Source organism: Clupea harengus, chromosome 4 (assembly GCF_900700415.2).
Source record: "Clupea harengus chromosome 4, Ch_v2.0.2, whole genome shotgun sequence".
NCBI classification, from domain to species: Eukaryota; Metazoa; Chordata; class Actinopteri; order Clupeiformes; family Clupeidae; genus Clupea; species Clupea harengus.
In genome coordinates, this window is record NC_045155.1 from 12,975,910 (window position 1) to 12,998,106 (window position 22,197).

The following is a 22,197-nucleotide window of genomic DNA, read 5'->3' on the forward strand; positions in this document are numbered from 1 at the left end:
AACTCAAACCCCTGCCCACAACCCTCACCCCCCTCTCAAATACTCACCCACCCTACAGTGCTGCCAGCTTCCACAGTCCTCTCTCCCTCACCTCCCCACCAGTGTACAAACAGTGTACAATCCCTTGGCTGCCAAGAGAAAAAAAGACAGAACAACTTTGGCTGTTCTTTATTTATGTGTGGTGTGCTCTTGTTTTCATTGTGTTATTGTTTTTGGTTGGTTTGTTTTTTTGTTTTTCCCACATGATCTGCCGCAGTGGGTAGCTTCTCTCTTGCCGTGATACCCTCCCCAACGTCTCACACCCCTCTTACCCCACCCACCCTTACTTCCTCTGCACCCATCCCTCTCTCCCTCCCTCCCTCCTTCCCTCCCTCCCTCATGGCCACACTGAACTCACGCCCCCTTGCTCTCCATCTTTTGGCGTACCCAGGAGAGATCTGTGGCTTCCGGATCCACGGCCAAAATGTCCCCTTCGAGGCGGTGGTGCTGGACAAGTCCACGGGCGAGGGGGTCATTCGGGCCAAGGACAAGCTGGACTGCGAGCTGCAGAAGGAGCACACCTTCACCATCCAGGCCTACGACTGTGGCGAGGGTCCTGATGGAGCTAACATGAAGAAGTCCCATAAGTACGTTCTCAGACCATTTATTTCACCTCCATAAACCCAGACTGTGTGACTTCAACTTAGACTTACTATATTCATTGTCTCTTATGCTGGGAATTTTATTAGTAAATCTTTGTGTATGAGTTTAAGGCAGAGTAATCAGCTACATAAAGCTTTACTTGGTCCAAACGAGCCAAGTGTGACATAATGTGATCTGAAAGCCTGGGGGATAGAGGTTGTCACACGGCTGACCCTAAATCGTTACTTGTCCGTCCAGTCCGCCCAGCAGTTTGATGCAGACTGCATCCAATTATCTGCTTTTGAATGATACGTGCGTCATTATGGCTGTGGCTCACGGCAGAACCCTTCAACTCCGATCCCCTCCCAAATCAATCCCGTGCTGTCCTTTACTAACCCCTGCCCCCTCCCTCTGCAGGGCTACTGTCCATATCCAGGTGAATGATGTGAACGAGTACTCACCCGTATTCAAGGAGAAGTCCTACAAGGCCACCGTCATTGAGGGCAAGAAGTACGACAACATCCTGAAGGTGGAGGCTGTGGACGCCGACTGCTCCTTCCAGTACAGCCAGATCTGCAGCTATGAGATCGTCACCCCTGATGTGCCCTTCTCCGTCGACAAGGATGGTAGGAGACCGGGACGGGCGGGGGCAGGGGCAGGGGAGGAAAAATGTAACGGCTGCCGGTAGCTGGTACATTAGAGAGAGACGGCAACATTGTTTCTGTTGGCGATCAGGGCAATTCAGACGTGTTTTGGTTTGTGGTGCTCGAAGCTGCACCCATGAAATTGATTTCTGCAAATCAGTGAGCCTGTTTTACAATTCAAAGCGACATAGGCTTTGAAGTGAATGCCAGACACCTTGAGGTGTGATGTGAATGCAGTGATGGGTTTTACATTTAGCCCAGGGCTTTGTGCACACAGTGACTTATTGCAAAAGATGGCGTTTGCTCTGCTGCATATTGTGCCTGCGTCATTGAACACTCAAGTTTTGAATCTCCTTATTCAAACATTGATGGAGTGCAAATAAAAGATGAGGCTGGATTGTAGCGATATCTATTTCCTGTTCAAACATGCCAAAATACTTGGAACTGTTCCAAGAGTCTAGTCGAGTTTTATTTTCAAAGCTGAAACGGAATTCCTGCAGTGGAACTACTCTACCATTCAAAAGATTGGAATCACCCCGAAAATGACACATTTTTCAGAAAAACTCAAACTTCTCCATAAAATGAGGTGCAACATGAATCAAAAATATAACTTAAAGACTTTGACTAAGTTAGAAATAATGATTTCTGCTTGAGCTTGAAAATGTGCTTTAATCTAAGAATCCTCCATTTGTGGCAATTACGATTTAGCTGCATTACAGCTTGACTGCTTTTTCGCTAAACAGGTCTATGAGTAATGCTTTGGGTCTTGTTGTAGGATAAAATTGGCTCTGGTCTAGCCGCCCACAGCGTATGGCATGATAATGGTGTTATGGTAAAATGTAGTTATAGCCTCTAAAAGTAAGATTCCTTTTACTCTGTACAAATTACATACTTTACCAGCACCAAAGCACCCCCAGACCCTATTCTTTACCTTTCATTGGCCAGTCTCAGATATGGCCTTTCATTGGCCAGTCTCAGATCTTTGAAACTCTTCCTAGAAGGACTAGCCTGGATACCAGACCGAACTTAGCCCCGCCCACAACATTTGAAGTCGGGAAGTTCGGTCTGGCATTACTCCATTGGGGAGAAATTATTTTCGGACAGAAATTGCCGGACCAATCAAATTGTCAAGGCGGGCTTTATACGATGATGGACAGATCATCAACAGTAACGTAATCAAGCACGTCACCAACACACAAGTTGAATTCGTTTTCAACAAACATGGCTGCCGCTGGAGAGCTGAAATGTATAGATTCGAGTCCATTTAGACATTGACAGTGCGTTCATTTTGAAAGAGGAACAGAGAAACGCGATCAAGGCATTTGTCAATCGAAAAGATGTTTTTGCCTTCCTTCCTACGGGATCCGGTAAAAGTTGAATTTATCAGCTGGCCCTGGTCACATACTACGTTGTTCTGATTGGTTGTAGGTAACCAATTGAGCGAAGAGGCATTTTTTCTCCTGGTTCGGTTGAAACACACCCCATAATCACAGCCCAATGGAGCGATATCAGACTCATATTCTGACTAGAATTATGAGTATGACATTGTCAGGCTATAGAAGGACAGCATTCTAGAGCCTCTTTACTGCTGCTGATGAGACTGGTGTTTTATGGGTAATGTTTCATAAAGCTGCTAGCTGGGACACGTAAGGCATCTGTTTCTCAAACTGGAGATTCTGATGTTATCCACCTGCACAGTTCTGTATCGGGGCCTCCCGCTTCTCTTTGCCTACTGGTTAGCACTGGTGGGCACGGTTCTGTAAAGGACGTGGCGCACACCTTTGTAAGATAGGTTCCGTTTCTTGCATGGAATAGTCTTAATTTCCTAGAACAATAATAAAATAATGTGTTTCTGAAGAAAGGTCTCTTTATTTCTGACCATTTTTAATCAATTCCAGAAATGCTGAACTCCTCCAGATACTCAAGTAGCCCAGCACAAACAGCACATTCATTTTCAGCCACACAAATGTAATTGCAAAATGGTTTTCTAATGATGAATCACCATTTTAAACATGATAATTTAGGATTAGCTAACATAATGTTCCACTGAAACACAGGAATGATGGTGGCAGAAAGTGGGCCTTTCACACCTATTTAAATATTCCGTTCATTTACAACATTAACAATATCTACACTATATTTCGAATTAATTTTAGGTTAATTGAATTGAAAAGGTGTGTGTGTTTAAAAAAATATATACAGTATATTTAAATGTGGAAATCTTTCAGTGGTTCCAAACTTTTCAACGGTAGTGTAGCTCGCTAATATCAGTATTCCCTCGCATTTCTCCCCCTTTTCTTTTTAATCAGTGTAAATATATTGACAAAGTAGTCCTTTTGGCATGGAGGTATAAATTGTAATGGGCCTTTCTTTTAAATTTGTTGGGTGGACAAGGGATATAAAATGGCTACAGTTGTCATTTTTGATATGTCTCAGGATCTGTGATAAAAGGGTCTAAGCCAACCCTATTGGGGGAAAAAACATCTTCCAATGTATCTCTGCTTCTTTATCAGGCAACATCAAGAACACAGAGAAGCTCAACTACAGCAAGGAGCGCATGTACAAGCTGACCGTGACCGCCTACGACTGCGGGAAGAACCGGGCCTCCGAGGACGTCCTCGTCAAGATCAACATCAAGCCCACCTGCAAACCAAGCTGGCAAGGTAACACAGGCCGTTTCTTTGCATAGGATGCGGGACAAAACATTCTTTTTTTTTTTTTTTGCTTTGATGTACGGTGAAGCATGGTGATCCTGTCATGTAAACAGTACATAGATAAGCCATTTAATCTCAAACGGGTAGCTGTTAGGTTGGCCACTCAGACAAAAACAGAAGTAATCGTTTTATGCAAGGATTTTGTTGTTTATGTTATTATGTCACTGTAACATAACAAATGTTTATTTTTTTCTATCCTGGGGGGCTAGGATTTAATAAGAGAATCGAGTATGAGCCTGGCACTGGCAGCCTGGCCCTGTTTCCCAGCATGCACTTGGAGACCTGCGAGGAGCCAATCACCTCTATCCAGGCCACCATTGAGCTGGAAACCAGTCACATTGGCAAGGGCTGTGACAGAGACACGTATTCTGAGAAGTCCCTGCACAAGCTTTGTGGTGAGTATAGTTAAACCAGAATGCCTGATCTGATGTTGTGCTGTGGCCAAAAAAAATAATTTTAATGCGCCTATCCTGAACAAACTCTTAAGAAGGATCATAGTATCATGTTTGAGAAGCTGTGCTAGGTTTAAGTGGTCTGTATCAGTTATTTGTTTTGTCACTAAAAATGCATTAAAAACATATTTTTGGGAACTCATGCCTTGCCAGATCCATTGGCAACCTCTTGCTATGTAATCTGTCATGAGTCACACGTGGTGTTATGTGTCTATTGCAGGCGCCAGTGGCAATACCGTAGAACTTCTGCCCACTCCCAGCAACATTGCCAACTGGACCGTGGGGCTGCCCACAGACAATGGGCATGACAGTGACCAGGTGTTTGAGTTCAACGGCACGCAGGCCATCAAGATCCCTGAGGGCACAGTGAGCACTAGCCTGAAGGAGCCTTTCACCGTCTCTGTGTGGATGAGGCATGGCCCCGGGGCCCGTGAAAAAGAGACCATCCTCTGCAACTCTGACAAGACAGGTCTGTGTCTGTGTCTGTGTCTGTGTCTGTGTCTGTGTCTGTGTCTGTGTCTGTGTCTGTGTCTGTGTCTTTGTGATTGAATGTACCAGACATGTACCGGATTCCTATTTTCAGTGGGTGGAAAATGCCTAAAAATAAAACGCATTATGTCAAGGAAAATGACACTAGGACAAGTAGTCATCTTCTAGTTGGGGCGAGACTTGTAGTCTGTCTCACATTTTTCTTGGCTTCAGGGCTTGTTATGCAGATTCCTTAAAGGTCGGGGTCATGTCTGGCCCTGAGGGCTGAAATGCTCTCAGTGGTTCCTCCTTACAGTATGCTGTACAGGATCTCCCAGTCTTACTACAATCCAATCTCGTGCTAGCAGTGAGCCGTGTAGTACTTATGTAAAAAGGATTACATCATGTGGACATTAGCATGTAGCCACCACAGGCGGTCATGCTATTCTTTTAGCTAAGACTGGGGCCAGTGATGGGATTGTGGCCAGTCTGAGTGTCTATTGTGAGGGTTTTGTTTATATGGGTATCTGTCTATATGACCTAGTTCTTTCTCAATGCAGATGCCTAACTTTAGCATAGCATGCTAGTCTAAGGCTCTTAGTGTGTTTCCTGACATTTTAAGTGTTTGTCAATCATATTGAATAGTTTAATTTAATTTCTTCATGTTGCATTAACATTGGTACCCTGGGCAGTCTTAGCATGGATACTGTATGTATGAGTTCATAACATCATTATGGTGGCTGTCGTTACCCTGCAGAGATGAACAGGCACCACTACTCGCTGTACGTGCACAACTGCCGCCTGGTGCTGCTCCTGAGGCAGGACCCCACCGATGCCGAGAGCTACAAGCCCGCCGAGTTCCACTGGAAGCTGGACCAGGTCAGTAAAGAGTCAGCAATGGCGCGCAACATCTTTGGTAAAAGAAGGATTTCGTGGCTTCTTTCCAAGTTTGAATGCTCTGCTTAGAACCTTTGTTGACAGCCGTAGAAGGTTTCCTCAAAGGGATGTGAACGGAGCCGTTAAGGGGTCCTTGGTGGAAACAAACCCAGGGGCTCTCGATGGTGCCCTTGTCTTTGTGATGGCACACAGTGTCCAGTGGTTGGGTTGGATATTTGCTGACTGTGAGCAAAAGGCCTTGCTGGAGTAATTTGGCTTAAAGCAGAATCCACTGCAAGCTGAAAGCAGACGAACGAACCCCTCCGACCCAAGGAGGAGATCTTAATCCTTCTCTCTCACTCAGCTAAAACTTTAAGTTGGCTAGCCACATTTTAAGCACTCTGCTAAAACTTTAAGTTGGCCAGCCATGTTTTAAGCACTAATTGGATCAGGTTGGTAATTTTGTGCATTTCCTTTGTGCCTTCCACTCCTCCCTTTTATCTCTGCTGCATAATTATTCCATCCTTCCAAAACATTTGTAAATCAAATGAATCTTAAACTGCTGATGTTGGAACTGCGTAAAGATCTAAAATTGGGATATACCGGAGTTGTTCTTTCCGGCGTGTGCACACGTTCAGAAAATAATCCACACTCATTAATTCCTATTTTTGTTAACATTACTGTACTTCGTGTAGGAGTTTAAATATTTCAGAGAGGTGGCTGCCTCAAAGTACAAAACTAGCCTGAGGTAGGTTCAGTTCCCACTGGAAGAAAACTGCTGGAGAGAGAAGTTCAGGAAAGGTAAAAAAAAAAAAAAAAACTGTGCTCCCTTTAGCAGTTGGATTGGGCTTTGATGTGGGTTTTCATATCGAAAACCCCTTATGTTTGAAACTTTAATAAAACACTAAATCAACCCCGATGGAATCCGTAAACGGAAGGAAATTGTGTTGAAGTAAAGGGGCCCACTGCAGACACAAAAGGACGAGGGAAGAGTCTGCATTCCACACGCTTCAAAGGCCTGGGCTAGTTTGGGCCCTTATCATGTGGGCTGCAGTTGTTTTGACTGTCAGAAAGTTACTGTGCTACACCACTGCAGTGTGAACTCCCAGTGTGAGCTAGAATACTGCACTGCAGAATGAGTATGAATGAACACGATTAACGATGCACACGGTCTTCATATTTTATGTACCCTGGCAACTGGCAGCCAGATAAAATGAGGACTGTAAGGCTGTAGTCCTTCTTTCTAGCATAACAAACACCACATATCTCAGCTCGATGTATTTTCTGTCTGATTTGATCTTCTCTTTTTTCCCCTTGCTCTCTATCTTCCCTCTCTTTCAATCTCAGGCGTGTGATAAGGAATGGCATCATTACGTGCTGAACATCGAGTTCCCCTCTGTGACCCTGTTCGTCGACGGTGTCACCTTCGAGCCGTTCCTGGTAACCGAGGACTACCCCCTGCATTCCTCCAAGCTGGAAACCCAGCTTACCATCGGAGGCTGCTGGCAAGGTAATGCGCGGCAATTGGCTTTCGTGGCTCTCTTTTTTCCAGACAGTACGGCTAATTGGGCAGAATGATTCTCTTTTTTGCTCCCACCCTTTCTCTCCTGTAGATTTAGGTAATCCATAGAGCATGTTGTCACCTGAGGCAACAGACTTTGCATGCATAACAATGTAGGCTGCTAGCGTAGCTAAGTGATGATCATTAGACGGATAATTTGATGTAGCTCTGAGTGAAATTCATTCATTGAGCAGAGGCTCTTGTTTTCTCGAGGCAAGAGTGGGACACACTGGATGTAATTTGTAGGAAAGAAATAACCCAGGCTGTGTTTCTCAGAAGCAGCATTGTGCTGCAGCCTTCGTAAGTGAACGTGAGGGTGAAAAGTATCACTCAACAATTGTTCCAGTAGAATGAAACTTTTGGGAAACTCAGTCTGAAAGTATGTCTTGACGCACTGACATGTTTAACTCCGTCCTTCCCTCTCTGTTGGTTAACAAAGACGTGGTCTCTCCCTGCTTTTTCTCTTCTTGTGTCTCACCTCCACAGACGGCTCAGAAGTTCACAATGAGACAGAGGCCGTGTCTGAGCCTCCCACAGGTTGCGCATTCAATCCTTCCCTCAAAGTCTCTCAGACGTGGCGATGCGTGTTCATACATACATTGTGCTTGTGCAAGCGACCTCCTCGCCGACTAAAACCACCTCCACTCGGAGCGTTTTAGTCGATCGGAGGAGTCCTATGTGCTTTTTAACTCGCGTTAACACTTCATAGCATGAGGCCGTCTTGAGATGTGTCTGCTGTTATATGTACTCCCCACCTCTTTACGTTCATCCATTTCTTCGTCTTTTTTTTTTCGACCCACAATTCAGCTGTTCTGCCTGTTTTGTTTTCAGGTCACGGGCTGGCGTTTGACACAATGCACAATGCAGAGAAGGCACATATTAAGTTACATTGCTGCAGACACTAGACTGTGTAGTATTTTTGGCCTGTCAGGGCCGCCCAGCTCTCTGCAGTGCTGCTGTGTCACCTTGAGAGAGACAGACACACTGAGTCCTGAAATAAACTTCCTCTCAGCTCCTGGCCTGCATGATCAGGCAATTTTGAGTTTCTGCATTTTTAAAGCCAGTTCCCCTGGCCAGCATGACCAGGCCATTTTTAGAAACCGCATTGTAGCTTTAATCATTGAAGTATATTTCAGATATGCTGACTTTGGATTCTCTTTTTGATATGTATATATTTAAGCCTTTTAAGGCAGAAAAATACCTGAGACACTAAAGGATAAAATGTACTGTGTATGTTTTTGGAATGACAATCATTATTGTTTAAATCTTTCTTTACCCACTTCTCTGTTTACTTTGAAACATGCATTGGCATTCCATCCTGTCTATACATCACAGTAACCCTGTTGTTCCCCCATCTTGTAAGAGAGACTTGCATGTGGCTCCCGGGCCAGTTATCAGCATAGCTCATCTAATCATCTAAGGCTTAGATTCTAAGCAAAGCCTTCTGGCAATGCTCATCCAGACAGGGCACACTAACCTGCATGGCCATCAGTCACACGGGCAGTTCTTGCAGAGGTGGCATGCTCGAGTCGTCAGACCAACATAGACTGTGTGTGTGTGTGTGTGTGTGTGTGTGTGTGTGTGTGTGTGTGTGTGTGTGTGTGTGTGTGTGTGTCCAAGGCTTACCGTGCCCCTCTCCGCTCTGTGCCTTGTAGGTGGTAGTGCCCACATGGCTCAGTTCTTCAGGGGCAACCTTGCTGGCCTCATGATCCGCTCAGGCAAGCTGGACAACAAGAAGGTGATCGACTGCCTGTACACCTGCAAAGAGGGCCTGGACGTGCAGCTTCCCGAGGAGGTGGCCACCACTGTGAAGGTGAGGGGCGAGGATCAGGGTTCAGAGGTCAGAAAGGAACATTTCAGAGGGTTTCCTCTTTCTCTGGCTGTACCTTTGAGAAACTGGTGCTAGAGATGGTCTTGTCAGACTAAAGTGCTCTTTCCCTTCTCTTATCCTTGCCAGGTTCAGTCTAATCCCAACCAGTCCTCCATCACCCTGGAGGGCGATGACATTGAGAGCTTTGAGAAGGTCATGCAGCACATCTCCTACCTGAACTCCAGGCAGTTCCCCACGCCCGGCATCAGACACCTTCGCATCTCCACCACTGTCAAGTAAGTGGCCTTTTTACAATTAGTATCATCCCACTCCCACCCTGTGTCTCCACATACAAACATTAGCTCTGGTGGCCCCAACAGTTGTAACCTTCCCCTGTCGTCCTCCTCCATCCTAGGTGCTTCAATGAGGAGGCGTGCATCTCCGTACCCGACTCCGAGGGCTACGTGATGGTGCTGCAGCCAGAAGAGCCCAAGATCAGCCTGAGCGGCATCGACCACTTCGCCCGCGGCGCTGCCGACTTTGAGAGCGCCGAGGGTGTCACCTTCTTCCCTGAGCTGCGCATCGTCAGCACCATCACCCGCGAGGTGGAGCCGGAGGCCGAGACCGAAGGAGAGGACGACCCCACGGGTACGTACGCTATGCCCGCTGGTTACCAGGGCAGGGAGACGGGCAGTGTTGTGCATGAACGCGTTCAAAAGAACGCGCTCATTGAACACGTTCATTTTTATGAGAACGATGAACTGAACGCAACTTAATGACAAATAATGAATTTGCACGGTGAACACGTTCATATTATCTGGGGTCCAGCGCCACTGAGGTCTAGCTACATTACGGAATGTTTTCCTTCTACTGAGGAAAGACGCTGTCTAAATCGAATGCTTGTACCATGTCGTTGCTCAGTACCTGTTAAAAAGGCCATTGCCCAGACGGACCATGTTTCGGTGAGTAAAGGTAAATGACCATATTTGGTAATGTGACTCCACTTCTCACGCTGCAATGTTTTGATATCGCTTCACGGCATATTTAGATGGAGTAGCAGTTAACTTCGGGCATATTTTCAAATAATTGAACGTTGCACTTGTTGTGTGCGTCCATGTATACGTGAGTTTGACTTTGTAGCCTACCTTGTCATTATGTGTTTGTTATAGTTTAGCTTTCTCATAATTGTTACGAGCACTGTCACTTAATTGATCTAGCATGATGAACTCTTCGTGATCTCGCTTATCATAAGCTGCTAATGTACAAATACGAGTGTTACAGGCTTTACCTATGCTAACTTTTGAGCGGTCTTTCATTTAGTGTACATGCCCTTGTTGATCTGAGATTAAGCCAGTAGCATGTCATTGCTGAAGAGGTTAAATTTTTACCTTTAGTTCCCTGTATAATTCATTATTAAAATGGTACTACAGGGCTGTGTATTAATGTATATTTTCACACACACACACACACACACACACACACACTCACACACACACATACAAACATACACTCACCTACAATTTATCCCATTCATTGTTGTTAATGCAATACAAAGAGTGAAGAATCAAACTGAATATCCACGTCTCCATTCTTTTCCATTCTAATCGGATGACCCTCAGTGATTACACATTTCCCGAACCCCCTCTATAACAGTAGGCCTACCCGTATAATTTCTGCGATACCTAAACCAACTAACTCGACTTCGCCCTACATTACCCATGAATCATCGCACACACATGTATACCAAACAAGCAACGTATTCCAAGGCAACAGCTCTCGGTCTCAATATAAGAATGGCAAGTGAAAGCGAAAACAGAGACGCAGACTCTGTAAAAATCTCACCTTTCTGTGTGCAAATTATGTCCTCCTGAAAAATTAGCAATAATACAAAAAAAAATGAAAATGAACTAGTTCAGAATTTAAATGGTGAACATTTTACATTTAGTAGATGCTTTTATCCAAAGCGACTTACAAGGATGTATACACATTTTTACATTTACACTGATGGCACACTGCACATCAGGAGCAATTAGGAGTTCAGTGTCTTGCTCAAGGACGCTTCGACAGGGAATTGAACTAACAACCTTCTGATTACTAAACGACTTATCTACCGCTTGTACCACTGTCGCCCCGAACGATTCATGTTTACTTGTATGAACTGAACTTTGAACTAGTTCATGAGAGGTGTGAACGTGCACGACACTGGAGACGGGTTGCCACCAGGTTTAAGGGGATGAGAATCCTCACTCGCTGTGGTATCCCCAGGAGCTTTGCATTAATGGAGGAAGGGAGAGACAGGGGGAAGGATGTGGAGAGAATAAATATTCACCACATTGATCGGGAGTGATTTAGAGAAGTAGGGAAGAGAGAGCTAATATTCCGAAATCTAAGCAAGTTTATTTTGTGTTCCACGGCACAAACAATAAAAGATGATTAATGATGATTAAGAAACAACTTTAATGTCGATATCTAGTGAAGGAAATGCTTTTCACAAAGGTTTGATCAAACCTTAAAACAAACACAAAAAAAGAATCCTGATCATACAAACACTGACCAATGACTTTGTTTACATGTTCTTATAAACCTCTGTGTCTTACCCTTTGGCCTCAGTTCAAGAGACAGTGGTGTCCGAGGAGATCATGCACAACCTGGACACGTGCGAGGTGACTGTGGTGGGAGACGACCTGGACGGCGAGCACGAGAGCCTGGAGGTGGACCTGACCCAGGTGCAGCAGCGCGGCCTGGAGATGAGCTCCTCCAACGTGGGCATGATCATCACCGGTACGTCTCTCTCTCTGCCCCCCTCCAGCACTCAACCATACCATCAATATCTTCATCTACAAATTTTTTGGTCACTTTAAAAGTGGGGGCTTTTTATCCAAAGCAACCTGTATTACATAGTGAAGAGTGATAACTTTACAAGTGCTGCCACTTCATGTTCATGCAAATACATGCAAAAGCGAGAATGGATGATGGCCCCAATTAATGCCCTCTGCTATGAGTCATCATAGATCAAGGTTGATCATGTAATGTGCTTGAGTTGTGAGAGAGCAAACTGAAAACAGTCCTCTCCCTAAAAAGCTGGAACAAGTTAAATGTTTTGATGTGTGTGTGTGTGTGTGTGTGTGGGTGGGGTGGATGAACAAAGGGTAACCACGCTCTGGGGGAAAAACGTCAGTGGGATTACTGGAGTGCTAGCAAGCGGCAGGTCCATGGCCTATTCATGAGAGCCCGTACTGTTTTGTGCGAGTGGTAAGCGTTTCAATTTCCTGTGTGCAGGCGTGAACACCATGGCCAACTACGAGCAGGTGCTGCACCTGATCCGCTACAGGAACTGGCACACGGAGGCCCTCTTCGACAGAAAGTTCAAGCTGGTCTGCTCCGAGCTCAATGGCCGCTACATCAGCAACGAATTCAAAGTGGAGGTATGACTGGACCCTTAGATTCTGACAGTTTCCTTAAATGAAAAATAATGGAGGGTTCAGATTGCTATTGGGTAGCATTGTCTTCAACAGTTAATAAGGCAGAGGAACATAACTGATATATAGCAGTGAATGAGAGCCGCCTAACTGCAATTGTGTGGGTGCGTCTTTTGTGCACGTCCCATTCTCACCCTACACGTTTGCCCTTAGGTGAACGTCATTCACACGGCCAATCCCATGGAGCACGCTAACAATGCCATGGTTCAGCCTCAGTTCATCAGCCCAATCCACCACGCCTCCGTGGATCTCTCCGGACACAACCTGGTCAACGCTCACCAGGCTTCAGGTAAACACCTTCCTCCTATTCAAATCTGGCTAGTGGCCACCATTTTAGATTCTTACCTCTTTTACAAATGGGCATTCACCTCTGAAAAGAGTGTTTCATAAATTGTTCTACCCACACCCATTTTCATAGAGTCAAAGTGAATATGCATAGATAACTATTTAGGTGAAATTTCATTTAAAGAACATAATTACTATACTTAAAAACACTTCCCCACGGTTAGAGAAAAATGTTGAGACAGTTATAAACTAAGATAGCGGGATCGCAATGATCACTGCTGGCTTCCAGGTCAGTTTACCACCTCATTCACGAAGATACCATGTAGTTTCCAACAATAGTTGTGCTAGATTATTTTTGCTAGTCTCTTGTTAAAACTAATCCGGGCCTTGTAATCAAACCTGTAATCAGCTTAATTTTTCCGCCCTAAAATTCTGCTTTCTTTTTCCTGCATGATTTTCTGAGGATTAGAGTCAATTAATATGGCAAAAGTAGGGCACATATGAAATGTTTTAGTTGGGAGCTTGTTTAATGGACGCAAATTTAAGGATTAGGCGTGAGTGCCGTCCCGACATCTGGAAGCGCCAGGAGCACGAAGGATAACCTCTTTATATGCCATTGAACATGTACTGGAGTTTGGTCAAAAGGAAAAGGGAACTTCCTGTTTCTGCCTCACCCAGTTTCTTTCTTTCCTATGACACACTCTCGTCCCTGCTCCATCTCTCTGACACACTCACTTGCTCCCTCCGTCTAACACACACACACACACACACACACACACACACACACACAGTCTCATAATGTTTTGTCTGTTTCCCTCTGCAGTGGTGCCCAGCGCCGCCACCGTCGTGATCGTGGTGTGTGTGAGCTTCCTGGTGTTCATGATCATCCTCGGCGTGTTCCGCATCCGCGCCGCCCACCAGAGCACCATGAGGGACCAGGAGAACGGCAAGGAGAACGAGATGGACTGGGACGACTCTGCGCTCACCATCACCGTCAACCCCATGGAGGTACGGCCTCAGCGAGCACTACTTACCCCCCCCCCCAACCCACACACTGTTCTATTGAGGCAGCAGGGCAAGAGGATTAGCTGTGTATTTATGGATGGCTGTTGGTTTAGCGTTGCTGCGTCTTGCCTATTTAAACACCGCAGCGGAGTGGCTGCGTCTTCGTACGCGCTCACATGAGTACTTACCTCACTAAGCAAGACTCAAAACAAGATGCCCCTCGGCCACGAGCGAAGGAGTAAACCTCACCCCTCCTTTCCTCATTCTTATCCTCCCTTTCTCCATCTCAGTGCACTCATGTTTATAGGTGTTGTTGGATCTCCTTTTTAAACACTTTTGTTCTCTTGCGTGCACGCGCTCTCTCTCCCTTAGACATATGAGGACCAGCACAGCAGCGAGGAGGAGGAGGAGGAGGAAGAGGAGGAGAGCGAGGAAGGCGAGGAGGAGGACGACATTACCAGCGCTGAGTCGGAGAGCAGCGAAGACGAGGAGGGAGCCGAGCAGGAGGACCAGCAGGGGGCCAGCAGACAGCAGCAGCTGGAGTGGGACGACTCCACACTTACCTACTAAGCACACACACACACACACACACACATATACATACAGACACACGCCTGCACACCTTTTCAAACACACCTACACACACTCTCTCACCAACACCACCACCAAACCCAACCCTTCTCTCTCACCTGTCAGTCAGTGGGGACCTATCGTCCTCCCTGCACACACCCCCACCCCCCCCACCCCCAACCCTTCCTAAGGAGCCATGATTATTAAAACAAAAAAACCTTAAAAGCAAAACAAGTATATATGAATATATATAAATCTCTATATATCTGGTGTCTGTTGTTACAGATGTGGCAGATTCAGCTTCATTTCCACCGGCCTAGGCTTCCCTGTTGTCATCTTTTAGTGGTGGTCAGAAGTGTAGTATAGTTTTGAAAGGATAGCTGAGGTCGTTTTTTTTATTTATATTTATGGGTTGTTGTTCATTTTTTAAATCCCAGGGAAGCTTGGTGTAGATTTTTTTGCATTGTTTTGAGCTATGTGAGGACACAACCTTGCACCTTTTTTATTTTCTTCCTTACACATGTAAAGTCTTTTAAACCGGAGAATGATTTGATGTATATTTCTTGCACACTGCATTACTAATTTGTTTGCCACAGAAATGCGAAAGAGGCTTGGACTCCTTGCTTTGTTTGTTTTTTCTTTCTTTCTTTTTTTCTTTCTTTCTCGTGCACTTGTGAGGGTCACACAAGGAGAGAAGCAGGAGATAAATGCTTTGAACATTTGAACAATTTGCCATAGTTACGTTTGCTCTCCTATCATTTGCCTCTTTTCTTCAGTGCATGAGAAAATACATTTGCAGAGTCATGTGTAGAGGATGAAGTTGCTTTTTTTGATATTTTGTAAATACAAACGAGACCATGTAATTAGTCTGTGTGTGTGTAGTGATGGCCTGAACCACGGGTTCCAAGTACAGTATATATTATAATGACGCAGTAACCTGCTGTAGATTGTTCGTGTCTCAAATGCTTTTAGCATGTTTTAAAAGATTAATTGGCAAAACTCTTCCTTCATGCTTCTGTGAGAAACATCTTCTTCAAAGAGAGAAACCCATGACAAAAAACAAATCCGTGAGGTTTCTAGGGTAAAGTGTCACTCATTTTGTCTTTGTTTTAAGATGAGGGCCTCGGACTTGATCAGTCTGTTGGTTATCATTTTGCTAATCTTTGCCAAGCTTAGGAAACATGCTCCAATGCTAAGCTTTGATGTTTTTTCCATTCCTGTGATGGCCTCTTGATATAGGCCCAATCTCAATCACCATGTTGGAGGTGATAGACGTACGTACGAGTTACATGCGGTACAGATAAAGTCACACCTGCAGATGTGCAATCTTTAGAGGTGATAGGATCAACTCTTCCTGTCATCTAACATAAGACCCTACCGGAACCAAGGCTAGAATTTCCCTCTTAGAGGCCCTCAGTGACATTGGTCGTTCTGCCATGTTGTCGTCTTACCAAACAGACTTTGGGACTGACGGAAGAAGAGGTGTGTCTCAAGATTCTGAGCTTTACAAGAATCCAATCCAGTAACAAGTACACTGTTGCTTCTTGAATGACGATTTAAAAATGCTATTAGACGTTGTATGTCAGCTACACTGCAAAAAAAAAAGAGTAATGAATAGTTTAACCTTGACAAAAGTGTAACACTTGATTAATTTTACATTGTTCTATCACTGTCATCATAGTAATAGGTAGTCTCATTCTGTTCAGGAATACTGGATTACCTTATTTGAAGTTCGTAGGCTTTTGGCAATGGGACTGCTGTATTCTTGTGAAATTGTGAAAATTGATCAGGTGTTACCATTTTTAATTGTAAAATTCTGAAAAATATTTTTTTTTGCAGTTGACCACAATGTTTTATTTTACACGCAACTGTGCTGTAGTCATGTTATGTTTGTTTACATTTGGTGAACTTATTTTCCTTCTGCTAATAGTAAGAAATGTATACAACCAATTGGGAGGACGTGTCTGGTATTGTTCTCATGCTATATATACTGTATTTCCATTGAAAAGTGATTGTCCCTTTACCCCCCCCCCCCCCAAAACTGGACAAATAAATGTTTACCCTTCACAAAAATGACTTATAGATGAAATTGTATTCATGAGATGAATTGAACAAATGATTTAAGCAACATACAGATGTTATAGAATGTGAAAAAGCTCAGTATGATCTGTGGTCTGAAACCTAAAGAATGTTAAAGGTACGCTAGCTGGGCCAAAGATGCTCTAAAAAAAAAACCATCTTGAGGCAAGCAACCACGTGTTGTGATGGTCATCAGTGCCCAGCAGTGAAAGGATCTTATAGTTGTGAGCCGGTTCTGTAAGGCCAGTGAGTTAAGTTAGTTTCTGTTATATCCTTATTTTTCTTTGCTTCCCTCATTACAGAAAAGGGCCTGAGGGAGAGGTCCAGATTTAAGCTGGTGAAGTTGGGAGTGCCTTTTGCCTATCACAGCGAATTAACACAATTAACTAATAAAGACATAAAAAATCATACTCATCCACGCCACAGTCCTGGTGATTTTTGTTTTTACCTTGTTTTGTAATTATTTAATGCTAGATTTGTTACAGATGCAGGGGGAGTGATTTTATTCTTTTTTTATTGTGTTGTAATTTGGGTTACTGGGGGTCAACTGCTAGTTTAATCAAAATGTGAAAGTTTTAATTGTCCTAAATAGTTGTGTTGTGTTCACGTTGTGTAGAGAAAGTAGGTCCATATTGTTATCATCGATAGATATTGTGCTCAGTCATGTTTAAGGAAATCCACTTCTAAAAAGCTGTACATTATTGAGATGCTCTAGGCAGCAATATGTGGGTATGAATTTACCAATCTGTATAGTGAAAGGCCATTTTGAAGTGTATTGCCTGATTTCCTGACAAAAACAATATGTAGAGAGCAGCATGAAATTCACTACAAGCCGCAAAAATAACCAGTTCTCTACAGAATTCACACAGCATTCTTGTCATAGTCTTTCACAGACACGAACACACAGACAATGAGTTGGTATCACGATTTTCCCTTCTTTCCTATCCACTTGTTAAGTCATTCTAAAACCAGTTGAGGTTGCTTTAGGAACCACAGGATCAATACATAAACCATTCCATTTCAAGTCCAGATTTGACTTTGTTGTACATTTGTATGCAAAAAATAAAGTTACATTGGGTTGTATTTTTGCTTAATCCTCTCTATAGTTTGGAGCAGAGTGTTGGAAGAAATTCTGGCCTCTCCTATTGCTGGTCACATGACTTGCTGTGGTCACCCAAGACATTTTTTGTCATTATGGGATGTAATGCAATATCCATCACCCTGCAGGAGAAGCACTTAGATAAGACTAAAGTTGAGGGGAGGGGTGCTTGATAAACAAAGTATTGTCTTAGCATGAACAGCTCAGCTATTACATTTTGTGTCTATTACACATGGGGCACTGGGGTTTGGGGGGTTGGCAGAAGAATAAATATACTACTGATTCTCAGACTGTCTGACTCACAGGCATACACCTTCTCCAATGTCATTGTCTACCTTTTTTGGTTCCTTGTATTTTATTAGATTTTTTTGCTCTTAAAAAACGGAAGGCACAAAGAATGGATGTTTTTAGAACTGTTGGATGCTCCCTTTGTGCTTGTCAGGGCTGCACTCACTTTTCTACCATTCAAAGGCAGATTATGGTGAAGTTGATGCTTGCTCATGAACAACAATAAAGGAAGACAAGATGGGATACAAAGTGGTCTCTGACTCTGCGTTGTGTCTTTTCATGAATGCTCTAACAACACTTTCAAAACGTTTCCTTTTAGGTTATCTATAGTCTAGGAACTACTGTGTTTTCAAAATTGTGACAGAAAATGACATGTTGACAATTATAAATACATTAACTAGAATAGGCTTGAACTGGTATATTACATCCACTGATTAACTTGAAGATGTACAAATACAAAAATGCCAATTTGCCAGAATGAGGAGTGTTTACATTTTCACACAGTCTGACAATATTCCAATTATTTCATTCAATTTCAGGGTTCGAGGTGGATAGCTTACAAAACAGTACAGTTCCAAATAATACTGTATACACATGCTGTTATAAACATACATGTGAAGAAAGCTCGTATGTATTGTTGTAAGATCCTATGGTGCCCCCAGGTGTTTCAAATTAGAATGACTGCTGCCACAGAAAAAACATAACACTTCAACAATAGAGGTCTAACTCTCTTCAGCACATTAGAAAATGGGGTTTGGGGCTTTGCTGACAGTCCACTATGTTCACTGGTAGAACTACCCCCAACTACTTTTATTTTTTTAAGTGCCGTCCTACACTTGCACAAGCTAAATTAACACAGTGTACATATGGTCAGAATAAGTAAAAATACTGAAACACCAAATTGCTGTTTTGCAAATATACTTATAAATATCACACCTCACATAAAACCTTTAGTAACTCGGTAAAACATCACTGCCTCATATCACAAACACAACCATATTAAAAGGCATTACACAGACTTTGATGTCTACATGAAATGCATCATAGCAGAGATTATCAGTACAATAATAGTATGCAGCATATTTCAAAATGTGGTCACTCAATACAATAATCATGGACAGGAAAGCAATTCTTTTTTTTCATGATTTCACCAAAAACAAAACACACAAAAAACAACACATACAAAGTGCTATTTGTATAGGTGCTCCTGTTATACCTGTATGACTGAGGCATACATTTCAGCAGCAATGTAAACTTTCATTGTTGTACCTACAGGAATCTAATATACAATCACGTCTTTGCATGCATTATCATCTAGACCAGCAGTAACGCTGGTGAGTATACTATCTGTAGTTAGATGGCACTTTACATTCAATATAAAACAGGCAGGAATTGGTATTCTTTCTCAAATGGACTAGGCAGTACTGATATCTGGCAATGACAACTAAATGTCTACCTAACAAAACGCAGGTAGAGCAAAGAATATATTTGGCCCGCTTGTCAGCAGCAGCGGTAAAATACATCCCAATTAAGTGACTTGATCGCAGTTGTTATTTCATCCAAAAACTTGATCAAATTTCAAACTCTGTTTTACCAGCACATGGTCAAACAGAGGAATTATTTTACTGTGCCATCTTATTTTTCTAGCTTGGTCAAATACGGACACCATTGTCCTAACCAGATTGGGGTCCAACAGTCACTGCCTTTAAAATGTTTTAATAAAAATCACTTACAACCTGTACAAAAAAATACTAGAATGTCCAGCTGTATACCAAGCAGCTATGCCTTAGTTTTCTCCACACCAGAGCTAGCCAATGCCATTATCTTGTCTTCAGATCCTAGGAGAAAAAACATAAGTAACCTCAGAAGAAGAAATGATCTTAGACAAATTATATAGACCATTTCAGTCATCGTCTAAAACCAAAGATTATAGAGAGCAAAGCGCTCTAGAATCTTTGATCTAAACTGTGTAAAAGTCAATGGGGACATGCGACAGCTACAGCATTCCCTAGCAGACAGAGGAAGATGTCTACGACGTAGACAGAAATTTAGCTGTATTGATGGATATACAGTGAATCCTGAATAAATGTAAACTCTGACACTCAAAAGTCATGTCCATGATTACCTTGTGCTTGTAATTCACCAGTTACAATTTGCTTGTAATTCACCAGTTACAAATTACCTACTCTCAAATCTACATCTGTATTTGAAATATCCCCATAATGGACAGAGACATCTGCAGTAACTAACTTGCCATCTTACAACAAATATATCCATCAGTGAATTAACTCTGGGCTTTGTGAAAGGTAAAATTGCAACTATCAAGACTAGATTTTAACTGTGTAGATAAAACAAGTCATAACTGATTAGGAATATAATATAACTGCCTAAACAAATCTTTGAACCTGGGTGAACAATCCCTATTGTTTTTGTACCCATCAGAAACCCACTTGATGTGGATGACACAAGGAACTCCAGACCTACCTAGGTTGGCAGTAACCTTTTCAAACTGGCTGAGTGTGGCACTGGCGTTGGTTGCTAGGAAAGCCTCATCCTCTGCAGTGAGCTTTGAAAGAGGGAGAGAGAATGTGTCCAAGAGTGTGACATTTAACTACTAGTAGTCAATACTTATGGCAGGTATGGCGACTCTGCTCTGTACATTGTTGTACCAATGACTATAATGAACCTACTCACCTTCTCCCCCAGTTTTCTCAAGGCTGAGAGGATCTCCACTTTCTGTTGTGTGTAGACATCCCGTGCAAGCTTTCCCACAATCACATCACGATCCATCTATGGGGAACACACCCTCATATAGTTAGTAGGCCTGTAGTTTATTAGCCTGTAATATGTCTACAATGGTAAAACATCTATTTCAACCAACCTCAGCCAACCTTGTCCTCAGTTGCCCCGGCTGCTTCTTTGCAAAGAGCCTGATAACTTCAGGGGTCTTGAATGCCTGGCTGATGGCAGCTTGTATTGCCTGACAAACCAAGCATATGTAACCTTTATCAGTTTGATCTGGCCCCTTATCAATAACGATATTTCCAGTACACTGCAGTATTTGACACTTACCAGTTGCATTCCGTCAAGCTCATCAACCAGGGTCATGTTTCCAGACATGAGTTTCTTCAGTGACTCGTTAAATTCATTTAATTGTTCCAACGTTTCACTTTTGGTTTCCTCATATTCTGTGTCGTCAAGATCTTCTCTGGTAGTTGAAAGAGTGATATGATATGTAAAATAACATTCATCTAATGGCATGCGAGCTGGATATCAGCTTCCAATGCCTGAAACACTTAGCAATTGTGTCTGACTATAGAAGTAGCTAGTTACAGTATTAGCCTACCTGCATTCTTCCAGATCCTGAAGCTGTTGCATTAACCGATCCAGCTGTTCCTCCATGTTCTGTTTCAGTTTGCTGGTTTCTGATTTCCCACGAGAGGCCATGATTGTTGTGCTACATACAAGCAATGGACAAATGCTTGTGATGTTAAGGTATTTAGACAACGAACATCAACATGTGTACCCAAGACAACTTCCTTGCTCACTGTTTTGATTGCCGGCTAGTTAGCATCGTTTTGAGGAAGTTATGTATGCTAGATAGGCCAGTTCCCACTAAGATGACGTCTACGATGAATGACAGTCATATGATGACACTGATAGAATAATTCAATTTACTGTCAAGTCACACGTCTCTTCGTAATTCCGTTTTGAAGGACACATGCAACGTTAGGTAAAGAGGAACCAAGGAAGCCAACTGTAAGTCATAGCTAGTGATCATTTTAGTCAGCTAATGTCAGCTACATTAGTTCGTTAGACTGATGGTTTTTTTACACGAAATAACTCAAAAATGCATTTAAATTATACGTTTACAACGTTTTTTGTGCTGCTGGGAATTGAACCCATGTCTTAACTTCGTGTTGATAGCACCATCCTCAATCAGTTAGTCTATTGTTAGCTAACTAGCTAGCATTGTCAAAGTGAGAAATTCAGAATGTAAAAGGTAGCATTGCTTTATAAATTCATAGTTAATGTCACACCGCATCAATAGACGTAAAACTAGAAAAACACGACCAAGCAAAACATTAACAACAATGCGCTTACTTCCAGACTTTTGTAGACTGTTGTTTGGCTGTGAAATGAAAATGCTAGCTACATTACGTTGCACTGATGACTAATACTAGGGATAGGTTAGACGATTGCTAGACAGTGACGTTTTGACGGCACATGTGAAGTTGAGAACATA

The 22,197-nt window shown here is 43.1% G+C and overlaps 2 protein-coding genes across 5 annotated transcripts in view; one reads left to right on the forward strand and one right to left on the reverse strand.

The window, feature by feature from the left end:
- The window catches only part of clstn1 (calsyntenin 1), a 37,449-nt gene extending 19,245 nt beyond the window's left edge, over nucleotides 1-18,204 (forward strand). For 2 of the 4 annotated variants that reach the window (XM_012826149.3, XM_012826150.3), the window contains 16 exons: nucleotides 431-626; nucleotides 1,039-1,247; nucleotides 3,779-3,928; nucleotides 4,189-4,374; nucleotides 4,652-4,900; nucleotides 5,657-5,778; nucleotides 7,123-7,285; nucleotides 7,823-7,873; nucleotides 8,992-9,149; nucleotides 9,294-9,442; nucleotides 9,562-9,794; nucleotides 11,757-11,927; nucleotides 12,426-12,571; nucleotides 12,779-12,914; nucleotides 13,734-13,918; nucleotides 14,288-18,204. In XM_012826149.3, the coding sequence (XP_012681603.1) occupies nucleotides 431-626; nucleotides 1,039-1,247; nucleotides 3,779-3,928; nucleotides 4,189-4,374; nucleotides 4,652-4,900; nucleotides 5,657-5,778; nucleotides 7,123-7,285; nucleotides 7,823-7,873; nucleotides 8,992-9,149; nucleotides 9,294-9,442; nucleotides 9,562-9,794; nucleotides 11,757-11,927; nucleotides 12,426-12,571; nucleotides 12,779-12,914; nucleotides 13,734-13,918; nucleotides 14,288-14,485 (2,702 nt within the window). In that variant the 3' untranslated portion in view covers nucleotides 14,486-18,204. The remainder of the gene's footprint in view (nucleotides 1-430; nucleotides 627-1,038; nucleotides 1,248-3,778; nucleotides 3,929-4,188; nucleotides 4,375-4,651; nucleotides 4,901-5,656; nucleotides 5,779-7,122; nucleotides 7,286-7,822; nucleotides 7,874-8,991; nucleotides 9,150-9,293; nucleotides 9,443-9,561; nucleotides 9,795-11,756; nucleotides 11,928-12,425; nucleotides 12,572-12,778; nucleotides 12,915-13,733; nucleotides 13,919-14,287) is intronic. The other 2 variants (XM_012826151.3, XM_012826152.3) reach the window with 1 other exon arrangement.
- A 215-nt stretch (nucleotides 18,205-18,419) lies between these two features.
- lzic (leucine zipper and CTNNBIP1 domain containing) lies at nucleotides 18,420-22,165 on the reverse strand. The gene is made up of 7 exons (XM_012826072.3): nucleotides 22,056-22,165; nucleotides 21,298-21,408; nucleotides 21,024-21,159; nucleotides 20,833-20,931; nucleotides 20,646-20,741; nucleotides 20,436-20,517; nucleotides 18,420-19,789 (listed from the first exon to the last, which is right to left on the reverse strand). Exons 2-7 carry the CDS (start codon nucleotides 21,396-21,398, stop codon nucleotides 19,731-19,733), a joined length of 573 nt encoding a protein of 190 aa, XP_012681526.1. The 5' UTR covers nucleotides 21,399-21,408; nucleotides 22,056-22,165; the 3' UTR covers nucleotides 18,420-19,730.
- Nucleotides 22,166-22,197: the final 32 nt, after the last annotated feature.